The following is a 14,145-nucleotide window of genomic DNA, read 5'->3' on the forward strand; positions in this document are numbered from 1 at the left end:
CCACTTCGCCTTCATATCACACTCGAAGCTATGCCTAGTCACCGCGGCTTGAAAGTGCACGTTCAGGTGGACAACCAGAACCTCAAGGAATACAAGACGACTGTCTCGGACGATGGCAAACTGTCACTTGTTATATCATCTCGCAGGAGGACAAGGAATACCAGATTCTCTACACACTCGGTCCGGAGTTTGGACAGGTTGACGAGCGAGAACCCGGAGCAAAGGCCCCTTAGTATCTGTGCACTGCATCTTTGGATGGGGTCCCCTCGACCAAATCGGTCATCGCGCCGCCCGGTTGGAAGGAGAAAGGTGTTCGCAGCGGGACAAAGCTATACCCGTTCCGTTTCGGCAAATTGGACCCAGAAGCCGCTGAAGAAAATGATGGCCCACCACCGCAGTTGAACTCGAAATTGCAGGAGCTGAGTACCATCAAAGTGGAAATAACGAGGGTCGCTGACAGGCAAATAAATGTCCGGTCCACCGAGCCAATGGCGCCTCCTGATCTATCAGCCGGCAACATCTCAAAGAAGAAGGACGCTTTTCTTAGTCACCGCAGTGTGTATGTTGACGGAGCGAACGAGAATAACCTTACTTTTGGAGCTTTAAACGTTTTCGTCCTATAGTCTAGGTGAAGCAGAGGAGATCCCACCAATCTTTACGTGTCAAGCTGAGTACATGGATAACAAGCAACCAGTTGTCACCTTCATCTTCAAGTACCGATCCCGTTGTACGTAACCCTCACAGGTTTTCGCCTAGACCGACTTGTACAATCTTACTGACTTAATCTATCCTCAGCACTCCTCGAAGCCGACGACATCATCCCTTACATCCCAACCGAAGCAGGCGCCGCAGAATTCAACCCCGCTACGCCCCAACCCCCCCGCATCCCCCGCCGCCGCCTCCTCCTCCCCCAACGCTCTACAACCCCCATAAAAATCGACTCGGACGAGGACATCACAATCGACCTCACAGCAGAAACAGACTCGTTCACCGTCACACGCCGCAAACGTGAAGCTGGCTCCTCATCCTCATCCTCTGTCGTTGTCAAACGTGCCAAAACAGGGGAGGGGGGTGTGATTGATCTTGTGAAACAGGAGGGTGAAGGGGCAAGGGAGAAGGAGGAGATGCGGGTGTTGAGAGAGCAGGTGCGGAGTTTGCAGGAGAGGTTGGGGAGACAGGGGGAGGCGAGTGGGAGTGGGAGTGGGAGTGGGAGTGTGGATGGACCGGCTGGACCGGCTGCTCAATCGTCTTCGACGGCGTAAATCTTTTTCGCGCGGCGGTTCAACCTTGGGACAGGTTCGTTATCATGCGCCACGGCGGTTGCGACCTGCATATGGGCGTTCATCAGCAGCTCTCAGCATATTATTTCTCTTCACCACAGCGCATCCCTATTTGGCCCCCTACTGCAAAGATGTTTTCCACCCTTTCACGTTATAACCATCGCACAAAGTCTTGCTAATCAGAGAAATTGAATGTGAGCATTTGCCTAGTGTACGAATGTCAATGAACAAGATTTTGAGCAAAAAAGATGGATACAAATGGTGTACAAAGGGAACTACGTTTCCCGGCAAAGTGGTTGTGGCGGGGGCCGGGAGTAATAAAACCCAGCCCAGGGGGTCTTGTAACCCTAATCCTAACCCTAACCCTAACCCTAACCCTAAATGTTGCGCGTCCACGAAATGTGCGAGCGAACAATCCGTTGGGATGGGGGATGGAATAGTTCGATGGGAAACAGAATGTATTTAAAGGCGATTTATGATGATGCAGAAAAAAAGGGAAGGGAGGAAATACGGGACGCAAAAAGGGTAAGAAGCAGGAGAAATATCTATCACAAACAGTTTTCTATGACGGAACATCAGTCTAAAGTGCTCGCGCTAGCCTTGGAAAGTCTATAATGAAAGCAAACGGAGGAGTGACGAAGGAGAATGAAAATAAATGAGCAAAAGGTACAAAGTACGAGCGAAAACCATAGAAAAGCGGCCGAGTGCGATCAAATGCTGTTCTCAGTCCGCATTGGTGTCGTCCTTGAGGAGAGCGTTGACGAATTGCGACGGCTTCGGCACGGTGGAATTTCCTTTGCGGGTCTCGATGGCCCGGGACACGGCTGCGAACCGAGAACTCTTCTTGAGGATTTGCCGGCGGAGTCGCAACCAAACACTTTCCGAACGCTTGGAGGTGTGGAGGTTGTGAACGGTCGCATTGGCCGGATTCTTGTAGCGGATCTTGAGGCCGGGAAGGAGGAGCTCGGGCGTGATCGGGAAGGGCGTGAATGCGCCGTCTGGCAAACCGGCGTCCTTTGGATGAACGATCTTGTAGAGAGGCATCGGGATTCCGGCCTTGACGTAACGCGTGATGGTGTCGTGGATCTGACGAATGTAGAAAGACGAATCTTGTAGGACCTCGCCGCTGCTGGTAGCAAGGCTAGCATTGCCGATAGCGGAGATCGGGTTGGGACGGGGTGAGCCATTGGAGGGCTTGGCTCCCGAAACGTCGGCAAGTGTGCGGTTCACGAGGATTGATTCGTCACGTCGGTGAACCTGAGTAGCATCCTTTTCCCAAAAGACCCAAAATCCGTACTGATCGTTCAAGAATCGTCGTGGTGGCGTCATCCAATAATCGTACAGGGCAAGATTGTACTGGTTCATCTTTCGGATGAATGTGTTTGCGCCTGACTGGTGCCACTCATCATAGTCCGTTAGCAAATGCGAGAAGGGTTGCCCTTTGTCCAGGCGTTCCATAAAGTAACCGAGGAATATATCGGCCTCTCTGTTCAACGTGTCATCATCGAAATCCTTTCCCGTCTCCCATTTGCCTCTTGCGTCTCCGTCGAAGGCGTTCAATTCGAAGGGGGCGCGATACTTGTTGGCCTGGCGCTGCCACGATAAGATTGTGGGGACATCGCCTTTCATCGGACCATCTTCCCAATTGTGTTCATAGAGGTTTGCCGTCGCTCTCACTCTGTTACCCGCCGAGTTGGTGACGTCGACGAGCTGAGGGCGGTAACGACGTTTTTGTAGCCTCCATTGCTGTACCATGTTGTGAATATGATCTTCTTATTGTTGGTGACATGGGTCTCGAGAGGAACCCGGAGAATGTCCGCTATGCCTGTTTTGTCGTCGTTCTTCAGGATCATGGCGCATGTGTTTGTTGCTGCACATGCATTGTCGATGGCAACGTCCAGCAAATTGACGAGACCAAAGTAGTGGGCGCCGTTGCCGGCCACGGAGGCATCCGCATTCAGATCGTCCGCCTGAAACTGAGAAGGGAATCAGTCGGGTGGAGGTCGGAAAGGTATTCTAGCCCATGAACTACTCACCACCACAAAGGTTCCGAGAGCCTGCACCTTGAGCCACTTGAACACCTCAATCAAACTCTGCTCGATTGGCTGCGCAAAGAACGGCCCATCAAAGACGCTCAAGACGGGTCTCGGCAGGTAGTAACCGTTGGTTAACGTATTCCCGTTGAGAAGCAAGTCGACATTGAGCCACCGGACACCGTTATTGAGCTGTGCGACGAAACCTTGCTGTGTGGCCTTATGGCAAGACCACAAGGCACTTATGCCCACCGACCCCGTCCCCATGCCGGCATTATGCTGGCCCCTGAAAGCGATCCAAGGAATGGGCAACCGGCAAATGTTTTTGTCTCCATTGCAAATGTAGTTCTTTTGCCCGATTGGGATCGTAGGAGTCGTGGGGTTTGGCGGAGTGATGGGGACTGATGAGAGCACCGGAAGCGCTCTCGCGGCGGCGGCGATGGTGACGGGATTCGTATTCAGATCGGTGGCCCAAATCATGATGCCCCCCATACAAGCTTTCTTGGCGAATTCGAACTTGATCGCCCACGTTTCCGGATCATCATAAGTGACGAGGTCGCCGTTGGCGGTGAAATACTTGGTTCCGGTGGCAGCATCCAGCTGAGGCCGGACACCCGACTGCTGAATCATTTCCTCCACTTCGAACTGCGCAAGATATCCGGTTTCACCGGAACATTTTCCGGCCCTGCCACCGCCAGTCATCGCGCAACCGTAGCCTTGGCAGCCCGGATTGACCAACTTGAAGCTGCGTCCATAGTACGCCACTCCCAGGTTGAGCTTGTCGGTAGGGATGCCAGCGCGTATGTAGAGAGCGAGGCTCTCCTCGATTTCTTTCATGCTTGTTTGGGAGGCAGCCTTCATGTAATGAGCGGGATCCCAGGCACCGGCACTAGTGGCATCCCACGGGCCGTGGAAATCGTAGGCCATGATGTTGATGAACGACACTGCGGGCAACACATCGTGCGTTAGTTTGGGAGGAGCTGCCGTTCTTCTGGACCACTCATACGACTCACTGCGGTGTTAAGACCACTCAAGTCGAAGCCTTTCAGGAATCAGTATCCAGCGGGAGTGGCCATGCTGATTTCTTTCCAGTACGGAAGTTTGGATCGCATGTTCTGCATAAAAGCTGAGAGGTTGGCAGTCTCCGTGGGCGGGCCGTTCCTTTCGATTGAAGCTGGGTACTCAAAATCGATATCGATTCCGTCGAACTTGTACTTGTCGAGAAACTCTCGGACCGACGCGATGAAGCGGTCTTGCTTCTCTCGCGTGCTTATCATTTCCGAGAAAAGTGACTTCGTGGGATCATCTTGCGAAAACGCCCATCCACCGACCGCGATGAGGATGTGTGTCTGAGGAAATTGAGCTTTCCTTGCCACAAGACGGCGAGCCATCGGTTCGTCGAAAGCAGGGTCCTCGAAACCTATAACTCCGTTTTTGATGACTGCAAAGGAATAAATCATATGAGTAAACCCCGTCATATCCAGTTGTTCTGGCGCCAACGGGCTGCATTTGCGTGCCGCTCCCCTATACATCCGACGAGTTTCAATAGGTAAGAGATCCAACAGAAATGTACCGCAGAATCCTCCCGGAATCGCTTACCATCCAGCGTAATACCCGACCTTGCGCTTCACGTTGGAACCGTCGCAAGTGCTAGGTACTTGTGGCATGAAGCAGTTCGAGAGACATGGAAACCCGTTCGGATCCGGAAGGCAATGCTCCGCAGTAACTCCGCAGTAACTCCGCAGTAACTCCGCAGTAGCCTCCGGAACTGCAGCAGGCGTTGAGAGGGCATTTCTTGTTGCCGGCCGACTGTGGGCCGCACTCGACTCCATCGACGACGGCGGGGACAGGAGGCGTGCCTGTGGAAAGGCAGATTCTTGCGCCGTCCTGGATTTTATCACACCCCATCCATCGAAACGTGGCTTGATTGTAGGCTTCGAGCTGTGCGAGTGTCAAATCGAACTTTGCGGCGATCCCGGAACAGGATTCGCCTGCGAGTACATCGTAAGGGGCGCAGGTTCCGTCGGGGTTCTGTTTGGGTGCACGAGAGGGCTTCACGCCCAAACCGCAGCACATGCGTTGATTGGCTTGTAGCGCTTGGCAATCGAGTCCTGGATTGGCACGCATGAATGCCGCCAAGCTGGTACCGCAATCAGTCGCGATCTTTTCGCACCAACCCCCTTCCTTAACTTCCTTGAAACGACAGGTTCCGTCCGGATTGGCTGGCAACATGGGAGGCGGCGGCATGGGGCCGGCCGAAACGCATAGGCGGTCCCCCGGGGAAATTGCATCGCACTTGAGTCCGGGGTTGAAAGCGAGCAGCTAAGGCAAGGTAATGTGCTGACTTTGAGCAACCTTCTCGCACCAATCATTGGCAGCAACAGTGTACGTCCTAAATGGTGGTAGCAACGGAAAAAGAAGGTTATGACGGGCCTAATGTTGTTGATCAAGAACTGAGAACCGTAACGAACCTGCAAGGGGATTGGGCCAAGCTCCCTGGCGTGAGAGCCAGGGAGGTAACGAGGAGGAGGCCGCGCATAAGCATGGCTGGGACGTTACGATCGAATAGCAATGCCTGCGAGACCAAGTGGGTCCGGGGCCGCAGTCCCAGCTTCTTATGCTCACCTCCGAGGTCAGCACCTCCCAACGGGAAACCTGGTGGATTTTTTTCTCCCGGATGGCGGCATTGCCTCATTTCCCATTCCATTGCCCCCTCTCTTAGCTGTTTTGTACATCTATTTTGTACAGTAGCTGCATGCAAATCTCGCGTCCGCATGAATCGAGATGCCGCTGGGCCATTATTTCTCTTCCCGCGGGGTGATATTCCGGCGGGGTCGGGATATGGGGCCGAAAGAGGCCCGCGAGAGAGATTCTGGCGCGGCCTACTAATTCGCCCTCATAGAAGCGCAATTTCCCGATGGAGGGTCGGTCGATCTTCGACACAGCGGGGACGAAAATAGTGGTCGTAAACGGTCAGATTCCGACGCATCTCCGCTTCTGTCAATATTGGCCCATGCCAATCAGAAAGGAAGGAATTAACCTTCGAGCTTACTATATCGGCCAGGAGTTTTCTGGTCACATCCGAGTCTTTTTTTGCACTATCGGTGCAACTGAAAATTTTGCAGATTAGATGTGGTGAGGCCAGGTGCCGAAAATGTTACCGTGCCGGTCACGGTACTACTAAGGTTGTAGTGGTAGTTTGCAACTTGCCAACCTCAACAGACTCACGGCGCCAACTCCTCGGTGAAATTGAAACTGATAAAATATAGAGAATCGATGCTTTCAAACTTTGAAGTTTGTAGCTCGCCCTGGTGGCCGTAATTCAACCTGCCGGCTGAACCAAAATTAGAGCCACTGCGCGCATTCGCTCGACGCTAAAAAGCCTGGTGCAACCAACCGCCAAATGAGGGGACGGACGTAAAGTCGCCAACCAGCCCCGCCTCTCGAGTCTCGACTCTTCGCAGGCGAACTCCAAAGCAGCTTTCTGAAATACAGTACAAGCACCGTACAATAATGGCCCGCGAACCCTCCCGAAGTCGCCAGCCTCGCTCTTGCACCCTCACCCTATCTTAGCCGCATTGCACTCCAGCCTCCATCACGGTCCTCAGAAAGCACTCGGTCATGTCCGCCACCCAAATTACCTACCAAATCCCGTGCTCGCCGGCGAATAGTTCGACCGCAGATCGCAACCCCTGCCTCGCTTTTCACCCTCGAGCAGTTTGCAGCCCTGCCGCCGTGACCACCACGCAACCGCTTTTTGACCATGTCTGTACGCTGTCGCCCCAAGATGCTGCCACCAGGGATCAAGCTATCAGCAGCCTCAAAAACCGCAACCTAACACTTCCTGCCAACTATTCTTCGACAATTTTCTTTCCGTGTGTGCGGGACAAAGCCGACCCGTCCCTTGAGCTGTGCTCTCGTTCGCCCACATCGATATGTCCTGAAGGATACTTTTGTGGTCGGATGTACGACTCGACGATTGTGCAGAATGGTCGGACTTCCCTGACGTTAAGCGACGGGTATATCAACGTTTGCATGCGGAACATACCTCAAGGTGTGGCCTGCTCCAACGGCAACAGTAGGACTTTCGACGCACCCATGGGTTACATCAATGTCACATTTTCTGCTGAAGACGTGAACCGATGCGAAAGTACGGAACTGGCATGTTCGGCTACTACTCGGCGGTGTGAGCCCCGGAGTCAGATACCACTGGGCTACCCCGCAATCGCCCCAAACCCTGCAGGATCGGATGTTCCCCGCCAATGCCTCGTCGTAAAAGGTGCAACCCCACCTTTCAACACCTGTCCCTGTGGTTATCGCTGCATCAACAATGGCACATGCGTGGACGAACGTGTCGCGAACATCCGGTATCCGTGCGCTAATGCGGATGCCACAGATGTGTGCCCGGTGGGCTGGGGCTGCGACAGCACCCAGCAGTCCATGTCAGGGTTCCCCGAATGCAAACTCATTGGCACTTATTCACCCGGGGATTTTGTGAGCAAAGGGCGGGATGGCGCAATCGGCACGCCCGCAATCATCATGATTATTGGTGCAATTGTGGGAGGCCTGCTTGTATGCATTGGGGGTTGCTACTATAGCGGCAAGTTGATGGAGAGATGCTCGAGGGGAAGGAAGGCGAAGAAGGCGAGGGGGAGGGCAGAGATGGCAGGGTCTAGGTCCGCTTTGGTATGAGAGGGAGAGTAGGCGTACCGGCGTATGTGCAGTAGGCTGCCAGATACTGGTTACGACGGGTTGTTGAGCCTCCCTGTGCAACCCAGAAGTCACCGGCCAGCTGTCAGTCCTGCCCTGGGCTAGGGGTCGTGCTGAAAGGATTTGCATGGGGGTCGGCAACTTGAGTCGGTGGCTATGCTCGGAATGATGTGTCCTTGGGGCGTCGTAACCAGATATCTGGCAGCCTACTGTAGATGTAGATAGGTCACGGCAATCTTGCGAACATAATGATAGAGCGAATGATATACACGCCAAATGTTTGGTGGGATCGCCAAATGTTTGGTGGGATCGGAAGTTCGGCGCCAACACCACTTGCGCGATCTCAATACGTAGGTTGATCTCCATATATAGGTTACTTCTGGAATCCGCAATCCATGCGGTGCGGGTAGATTGGCCGATGGACCCGACGGGTCCCTGTTCTTCCAGTGACTCTGCAGAGGCTTGAGTAAGTTATATGAATCCTAACGTCAGTTGGGCGCGCTGTGAGGCACCGGGCCTTGGAGGGCAAGGTTCCTCAGACCTAGCCAGCAAAGAGGCCACGATCAACTGGTACGGTCACCTGCTGTTCTCGAACCCGTTTCTTCCAGGGGATTTCAACCCAGTAGTAAGATGCATCGGCAATTTCTAAGCTTGTTCAACCTCATACAATGTGTCGCATGAACGCCTCAACTGATCTCGGCGCACAATTCTGGGAATGTCCTGTTCGCTGTCCCATGGATGAATATGAAGATCTTCAATCGTACAGTATAGTCTGTGTCCATATGTCTGCGACCACCTATGACGTCCAGGCCGGCCGTCGCAATGCACACTGACTTAATCACGTGAGGTTGCAGACATATGGACACAGACTGTACTAGCAAAGACTTCCTCCTCCGTATCGTCATCGCTATCTTCCAACGAAATAAACTCTTCGCCAGCACCTCGCATATTGACTAGAACCGCTTGAGCAAAGTGCACGAAGAGTAGTTCCGGTTCGGGAAAAAGGTCTCGAAAATAAGTTGGAGTCGGTCCGTTAGGAAGAATCCGAGGGGTGGATACTTCTTGCCCGTGCCGTAAGCCAGTGACAGGATGGAATAGATGGACGAAAAACTATTTGGAAAGAACCCCACCAGTCAGGCGTTGATGCGGAAGATAATGACAATTGGTCTGACCTTGTTTTCACGTGGCCAGATAGAAAACCGAAATGCGCCAAAACTCTCATGTATTGATGAGGACATGGTCAGTCTATTCTTGATGTCAAACACAGGGAGATATTGACCTGCAACAGCTGGGAATCCACATAAGAAGTCCGCTCTATCCCGGTCTTCGGCAAACTGTGTTGGAAGACATGTGGAAGAATTTGTGAGACCCACGACACAGTCTCCAATCTCCATCTACCGCTAGACGTACCCATTTTGTGCCATACTCTGGTGAATCCCTCGAACGGAAGCCCCACTGGTCCGGTGTAGCTCGACCATACTCGGGGGCTAGGTTATGGACGTGGTCATATCGCGAGGTAGCCTCCGCTAAATCTTGTCCCTCGTTTCCTGGAGCAGGCGGAAGGGGATCTCTCTTTTCTGAAGAAGGTCGGCAGGGAAACCCCGCAGACCTCTGCCGCTCGACTGGCGGAGTAGGTGGCAAGCTGATATATTGTGGATGCTCCGCTGACTTGGGGCTCCCACCACAGGAAGGGCTCGGCAGAAGGACAGCATATACCTCCTCCCTCCCCGCATGATGTTCTTAGATAACAAGAATTTCTCATCAGCTTGGTGGGAACTTGTTTACTCCCAGCCAGTCGCTCCCAAACCGACAATGGTACATGCTTGGGTTCAATCTCGCCTGGCTCCTGCAGCAGCAAGTTCGCATCATTGTCCACCATCCGGTTTGCGGCTTCCGGGCTGATATCCTATCCTTCAAGTGAAAGTTCCGTAAAGAGACCTTCGCTACTATATCCAATGTCCCGAAGAAGCTTCCCTAGGACAGCCTGCTGCACGAAGGCCAGATGGGATGCGGTCGTAGCGTACGTCATTGCCGCCTTGAACTCCCTCAGTTCCGCCCCACTCAAAATCAGCACCAGCACCGCAGAGCCAGACTTTCTCCTGTTCAGCAGGCCTCGGATCCTGCCATACGGGACTCCCAAAGCAGAGCAGTCATCTTTGAGAAGGACAAAGGAAACTCGCGAGGCTACGTCTGTAAGCAACTGGAGTTAGCAGCTTTTCCAAGGGCAAGTTGGCCTCGTAAACAAGTATCTTACCGACCTTTCAGTACGGGGAGGGCAAGCTCCCCAACTTGCTGGCGGCACACGGTTAGAGGAGAGGGATACGAGCGTAGCTGCAAGGTCATCTCCTTCGGATACCGTTGTGCTCAGGATGAAACGACGACGGAGCACTGAAGTATCAGGAATCTCTTGTTGCGGCTCAATTTATTGTCCCCGCTGCAACGAATGGTTGGCATCCGGGCACGTGATGCGTGTTGAGTGTTCCCAGGAAATGGAACCGTCATGGCTGGCCTCCCCGCACATTGAATGGACCGGGTTGCTTGGCACGACGCTACAGCGCTGAAAACAGATTGGGGTAACCGTCAGCTTCAACACTGCTACTGTCATCACTTGACGAGGCATACCTCGGGAAAGCTCCTTCGGAAAACCCGGTATCATCCAAGATTTCCTTCCCAAAGTGGACAGAGGAGTTCGTTAAGGGGCCTGAAGACCGGACATTCGTATAACAGCGGCTTTGACAAGCTAATAGTGTCCCACCCAGGTAACACATGCACGCATCCATGTGATGTGCGTAGCCTGCCTGTAGCCGGCCGTACTCCGAAGTCGGCGAGCTTCCTGGCTCGGTTTAGGTGTAGCTTGCCTGGCATTCCATCACGTCTGACACCTTGTTCGAGGCGCGAGAGGCATCCCTGCGTTGGTTGATATCCCAAGTTCTGAATCCCGATAGAACTCTCATGCCCCAGTAGAGAGCGCCCAGTGCTGTGATTCCATTGGCGTAGAAACGTGTAGTTGTAGTTTCGCTTCTCCTCCTCTTATTTGGGTAGGCTGCCACATCCATCCTGACTGGCGCTCCTTTCTCTGAAGTCCGGTTGCCCGCGGAACTTACGCGTGATCACTTTGAGGTTTGGTTTCAGCTCGCTTGCTGGTCCTCCTCGCCAAATCAACCGTTATCCTGTCTGACCACGAGGAAGGCAGCTGGAACCCTTGCAGCGAGGAAGGAAGGTTGCGAAAAAAGCACCTGCTGTTGGGGCGGATCGTTGACCTTGCAGCTTGCAAGCGGTTGCTGCTTCGCACCTACGCAGGAATTCTGGCCCCAGAGAGCCCTCCGGTACAACCTGAGACCAGCTGTACAGGATTGACTGCCACCCAGTTTATCTGGTGACTTGCCAAAGGTGGAAGATGTTGCCGCGACTGTGCTTCTTGGGTTAGGGAAAGTCAAGTTGAAGCGGCTCATTCTTTCCCACGCCCCATTCTTGCAGCGGCGCGTGGACGCGTGACAGTGAATACTGTAGCTCTGGCCTCAACCTGGGCCTCAACGGTTTGCCAAATTGCCAGCACGCTGGCCAGCAAGCACGATTTGACAAGAACCCATGGGATTGTTCACAAAAGAGCTGGATAGAACCCGCCACTGGTTGTGGCATCCATATATGATACAAAGAAGAAGGCACCCCAAACCTATACTAGCCTCCGCGAAGCACCGAGCCTACAGCGAGTTGGTTTAAGAAGGAGGACCTGGCTCAGGACGCGAGCCGAGTTGTCTGCTGCCGACACCTCTTCTGTAAGCAAAAGTCGGAATGCAGCCCAGGGTGGAACTTCTTTCCCCTTTTCTTGCACAGCGCAACATGCCTGACGAAGCTGCGGATAGACGCCTGGACAGAGAGCTGATATAGCGGCTGGAGTTCTCACTCCTGGCAGCCATGGCCAACCTTTGAGCGCTTCAGTACGGGTCGGGTTAGGGTTAGGGTTACCGATGCATGGCTCCCTCAACACATCAGTCCCTTTTCCTATTGCACCATTTTCAAAACATCGAAGAGCCATTCACCGATGCTCCCTAGATAATTCGCGCTGCGAAGAACCAGTTTCAGGTGAGTTCCATTTGAGAATCCTGTAACACACCTCAAGTGGGTAAGGAGGCACGAACATCGACTTTTCCCCAGATGTCATTGAGGCTCTACAAGGGCCCGGTGTATGGCGTAAGTGACTGCCACCCAGCAGAGTTTCTCCGGAATTCGTGGAGATTTCGTCAAAATGGGAATCAATATGCGGGGTTTGCCATGTGCTGCTGTGCATACACTAAGCAGCTAGGGTTCCACCCTGATCTAGGATGTTCGTGACGTCTTTCCTTTCAACTGGCAGGCCCATTCCTGTCAACACCACATCCTACGCTTGGTCTACGGGCGGCTCCTATTCTCCGGTCTCTATAGATCTAAACGCCGCGTGGTAACTTGACGTCATATCACCAGCACGAAGAGCAGACTCTTGACAAAGCCCACGAGGCCTGTGAAGGCTGGTCTTTCTTCGTTGTCACTGTAAGGTCTAATGTGCCGCACCGCCGTTGGGTTCAACGAACATTCTTTCTCAACCCATTGTAAGATACCCGCAGGTCAACCAACCAACCATGGGGGTCGTCTCGAAATATGAAAAGCTTGCACGAGAGCGTTTCGAAGCAATTCCAGCCGACAAAAAAAGAAAGTTTGACGAATTGGCGGCAGATAATCCCGAGGCCAAAGCTTTTTTTGATCTTTTTGTAAGCATACCTTCGTCGAAGTTGCCCTTCTTATTGTATTCTGACGCCATGTCTGGGTAGGCAACCGTCTCCAAAACTGTCCAACCGAGCTCCGTCACTCGAAAGGATCTCATAACCGTCTTTGGCAAGGAGTATGATCCTTTCATGATTCTTGAGGCTAGCGGCAGCGGTTTCACTACCGAGTCTTTTACCATGCCAGCGGATCTGCCACCAGTCGAAGTCTCTCAGTCATTCGGTAAGCTGTGCTGTGCTGCCATACATCACCCGATACCCTTGTTGACTTTCCCTCATGTGCACCATATCCTCTATCAGAAACTCAATGGGCGGACCTTGAAAAATACTTTGATATGCGGTCGGAGCCGCTGACACGCACCTATATTGACTGCATTTCCTTGGAAGTGATGCGCCACACAGCGCCCGAGCCAACCATGCAGCAGCTGCGTTTGTACGGCGAGATCTCGGCGTCATACACTTCCCCAGAAACCGGGTTAACTCTCTCAGGAGCTGGGGATTACTTTTTGGGATACGGAGAACGAAGTGGGGAAAGCCTCGAGAACCTTTCCCTAGTTGGAGAAGCCAAGACCCGAGGAACCAAAATTGGGGACACCATCATTTTACAAACACTTTCCTACATGTTAATGGTCCATGTAGCTCGCAAACGCACAAAGAAAGCTCACCCCCGAGTCTATGGATTCGCGACAAACGGTTACGAGTGGGTGTTTCTTGTCATTGAAGACAACGGGAAGCTCGGACGCTCCCGCCAATATGACATAAGGTGGAACAAGGTGGAAATTTGGAAACGGCTCAAGTTCGTCTTCGAGGCGGCTCGGGATTCAAGCCCAACAACCACACCGGCCGTGTCACGGGAAGCCACGGAATCTGAATTGGTCGAAGCAGAGGGCAAAGAGGAGTCGGCGCCATACACGTTCAGGCTCATAACGCAGCATCCACCAATGAGAAGCGACGAAGAGGACCCCGAATGAAGGCCCTTCCTTTTCTGACAACGCGGGAAGCCACTGCATCACCACATATTCGGCGTCATCTCTTTTGTCGTTTTTCTCTTCTATTCTTTGTCTGCAAATCTTTATCGTTAGGTACAGAAGTCGTTCTTGTGATCTGTCGATCTCGGCTTTCACTGTGGAGTAAGAAATCCCTTCCTGTAACGTAGTAGCACGAATATGATCCTCGTCCGTATCCCAAAATTCTGTTCCAGCGGTTACGGCCAAACATTGGTTTCGATTTTCGATCCCAGTTGATCTTTGCAATACTTGAGAAACTTCACGGTTCGTGTTAGCGGTGGTCGGGACTCGGCAGAGATAGCTAGAGATGAACGGTAACCGTAGGAGAGACGAAGTCCTATAAGAAGTCTTGTCTAAA

General features: G+C 52.9%; 4 protein-coding genes across 4 annotated transcripts; 3 read left to right on the forward strand and 1 right to left on the reverse strand.

The window, feature by feature from the left end:
- Positions 1–30: 30 nt before the first annotated feature.
- On the forward strand, positions 31–1,380 carry EV422DRAFT_597297 (uncharacterized protein; the record flags this gene model as incomplete). The annotated part of the gene is made up of 4 exons (XM_053073622.1): positions 31–129; positions 234–559; positions 624–727; positions 796–1,380. 4 exons carry the CDS (start codon positions 31–33, stop codon positions 1,260–1,262), a joined length of 996 nt encoding a protein of 331 aa, XP_052925022.1. The 3' UTR covers positions 1,263–1,380.
- Positions 1,381–2,003: 623 nt separating this feature from the next.
- On the reverse strand, positions 2,004–5,858 carry EV422DRAFT_506961 (uncharacterized protein; the record flags this gene model as incomplete). The annotated part of the gene is made up of 8 exons (XM_053068611.1): positions 2,004–3,026; positions 3,068–3,256; positions 3,317–4,325; positions 4,409–4,837; positions 4,913–4,963; positions 5,052–5,635; positions 5,669–5,705; positions 5,785–5,858. The coding sequence occupies 8 exons, from the start codon at positions 5,856–5,858 to the stop codon at positions 2,004–2,006; spliced, it is 3,396 nt and encodes a 1,131-aa protein (XP_052925023.1).
- Positions 5,859–6,646: 788 nt separating this feature from the next.
- On the forward strand, positions 6,647–8,138 carry EV422DRAFT_532154 (uncharacterized protein). Its single transcript, XM_053070512.1, has one exon. It carries the CDS (start codon positions 6,935–6,937, stop codon positions 8,003–8,005), a length of 1,071 nt encoding a protein of 356 aa, XP_052925024.1. The 5' UTR covers positions 6,647–6,934; the 3' UTR covers positions 8,006–8,138.
- A 4,179-nt stretch (positions 8,139–12,317) lies between these two features.
- EV422DRAFT_84830 (uncharacterized protein) lies at positions 12,318–13,779 on the forward strand. The gene is made up of 4 exons (XM_053074451.1): positions 12,318–12,550; positions 12,615–12,768; positions 12,829–13,003; positions 13,081–13,779. The coding sequence occupies exons 2-4, from the start codon at positions 12,640–12,642 to the stop codon at positions 13,749–13,751; spliced, it is 975 nt and encodes a 324-aa protein (XP_052925025.1). The 5' UTR covers positions 12,318–12,550; positions 12,615–12,639; the 3' UTR covers positions 13,752–13,779.
- The last annotated feature ends 366 nt before the right edge of the window (positions 13,780–14,145 follow it).

This window comes from Fimicolochytrium jonesii (assembly GCF_025526975.1).
Source record: "Fimicolochytrium jonesii strain JEL569 chromosome Unknown EV422scaffold_14, whole genome shotgun sequence".
Classification (NCBI taxonomy): domain Eukaryota; kingdom Fungi; phylum Chytridiomycota; class Chytridiomycetes; order Spizellomycetales; family Powellomycetaceae; genus Fimicolochytrium; species Fimicolochytrium jonesii.